This window comes from Thermobia domestica, chromosome 4 (assembly GCF_964235325.1).
Source record: "Thermobia domestica chromosome 4, izTheDome1.hap1.1, whole genome shotgun sequence".
NCBI lineage: Eukaryota > Metazoa > Arthropoda > Insecta > Zygentoma > Lepismatidae > Thermobia > Thermobia domestica.
The window spans coordinates 166,486,316-166,487,236 of record NC_137457.1 but is presented as its reverse complement, the minus strand read 5'-3'; the positions used below and the strand labels follow the sequence as shown (position 1 = coordinate 166,487,236).

Below are 921 nucleotides of genomic sequence, written 5' to 3'. Positions count from 1 at the left end.
TTAAAGTTCAAGTTGTTCTTCAGTTACATTCTCTTTGATTACGACGAGTCTATGAATCTTGCCTGGGTCTTCTGTGTATTGTCCTGTTCGTCTGATTGATGGTAGTACTTCGGTTGTTATCCATCTTTTAAACTCTTTAGCTTTGGGCTTCTTTGATAATAGCACTAAAGAGTACAGACCAGACTCGTTGATGAAGATTGCTTTACCATCACAATGGCCGTCGATTTTCCCGACGTCTGTAAAAGACTTAAACTCGCGCCTGTCTTCAATATCAACGTGATTGTTTACAGCGTCTCTAGTGTTTTGGTATCCAAGAATTTCCCCAACGTCCTTACCTTTGAACCATACGGCCCCCGCTATCATCAATCACAGTTAGAAGGTCTTGATCTTGATATTTAAACACGCTCATGGTAACTGGCTGACTTATGGTTTTAAGGCTTAGTGGTTCATTTTTGTTAGTGTGTTGAACCTGAGAGACTAAGTCTTTAAAGCACGTTGATGGAGTTAATGACAAATAGTTCTTGGGTTATACGGCTTTGGAGCAGGGTTTCGCGTTTAAACAAGTTGTGGCTTAATTTGTCTAATGTGTTGGAAAGGGTTGTTAGTTGTATGTAACTTTGTCTTCTTCATCTACGTGTCTTTCAATGGCGTTGCGGTCTTCTCATAACCAAGTATGTCAGCAACGTCTTTATCTTTGAACCATGCATTGCCTTCTACGTCTAATAATGTTAACAACTCTTGATCGTCAAGCTGGTAGTATGTGCCTGAGATAAGTTTGTCTTCCGTTGTTTTGTTTTGTGTCATGATGGTGTATTTTGCAATCGGAAAATTTTCCGTTCGGGAGTTTGTTTGTGTTTGTATAGCTGTATAAATATTGGCATTGTCGGAAAGTCGACCGAGGAAAAATTTACCAAACACCTT

At 39.5% G+C, this 921-nt stretch overlaps 1 protein-coding gene across 1 annotated transcript; it reads right to left on the bottom strand.

The window, feature by feature from the left end:
* Positions 1-363, bottom strand: LOC145682936 (uncharacterized protein HI_1418-like). Its single transcript, XM_081754297.1, has one exon. The coding sequence runs from the start codon at positions 361-363 to the stop codon at positions 1-3; it is 363 nt and encodes a 120-aa protein (XP_081610423.1).
* Between the last annotated feature and the right edge of the window lie 558 nt (positions 364-921).

Coding starts and splice junctions, on each gene's coding strand:
- LOC145682936 (XM_081754297.1), bottom strand. CDS start 363: ATGATAGCGGGGGCCGTATGGTTCAAAGGTAAGGACGTTGGGGAAATT.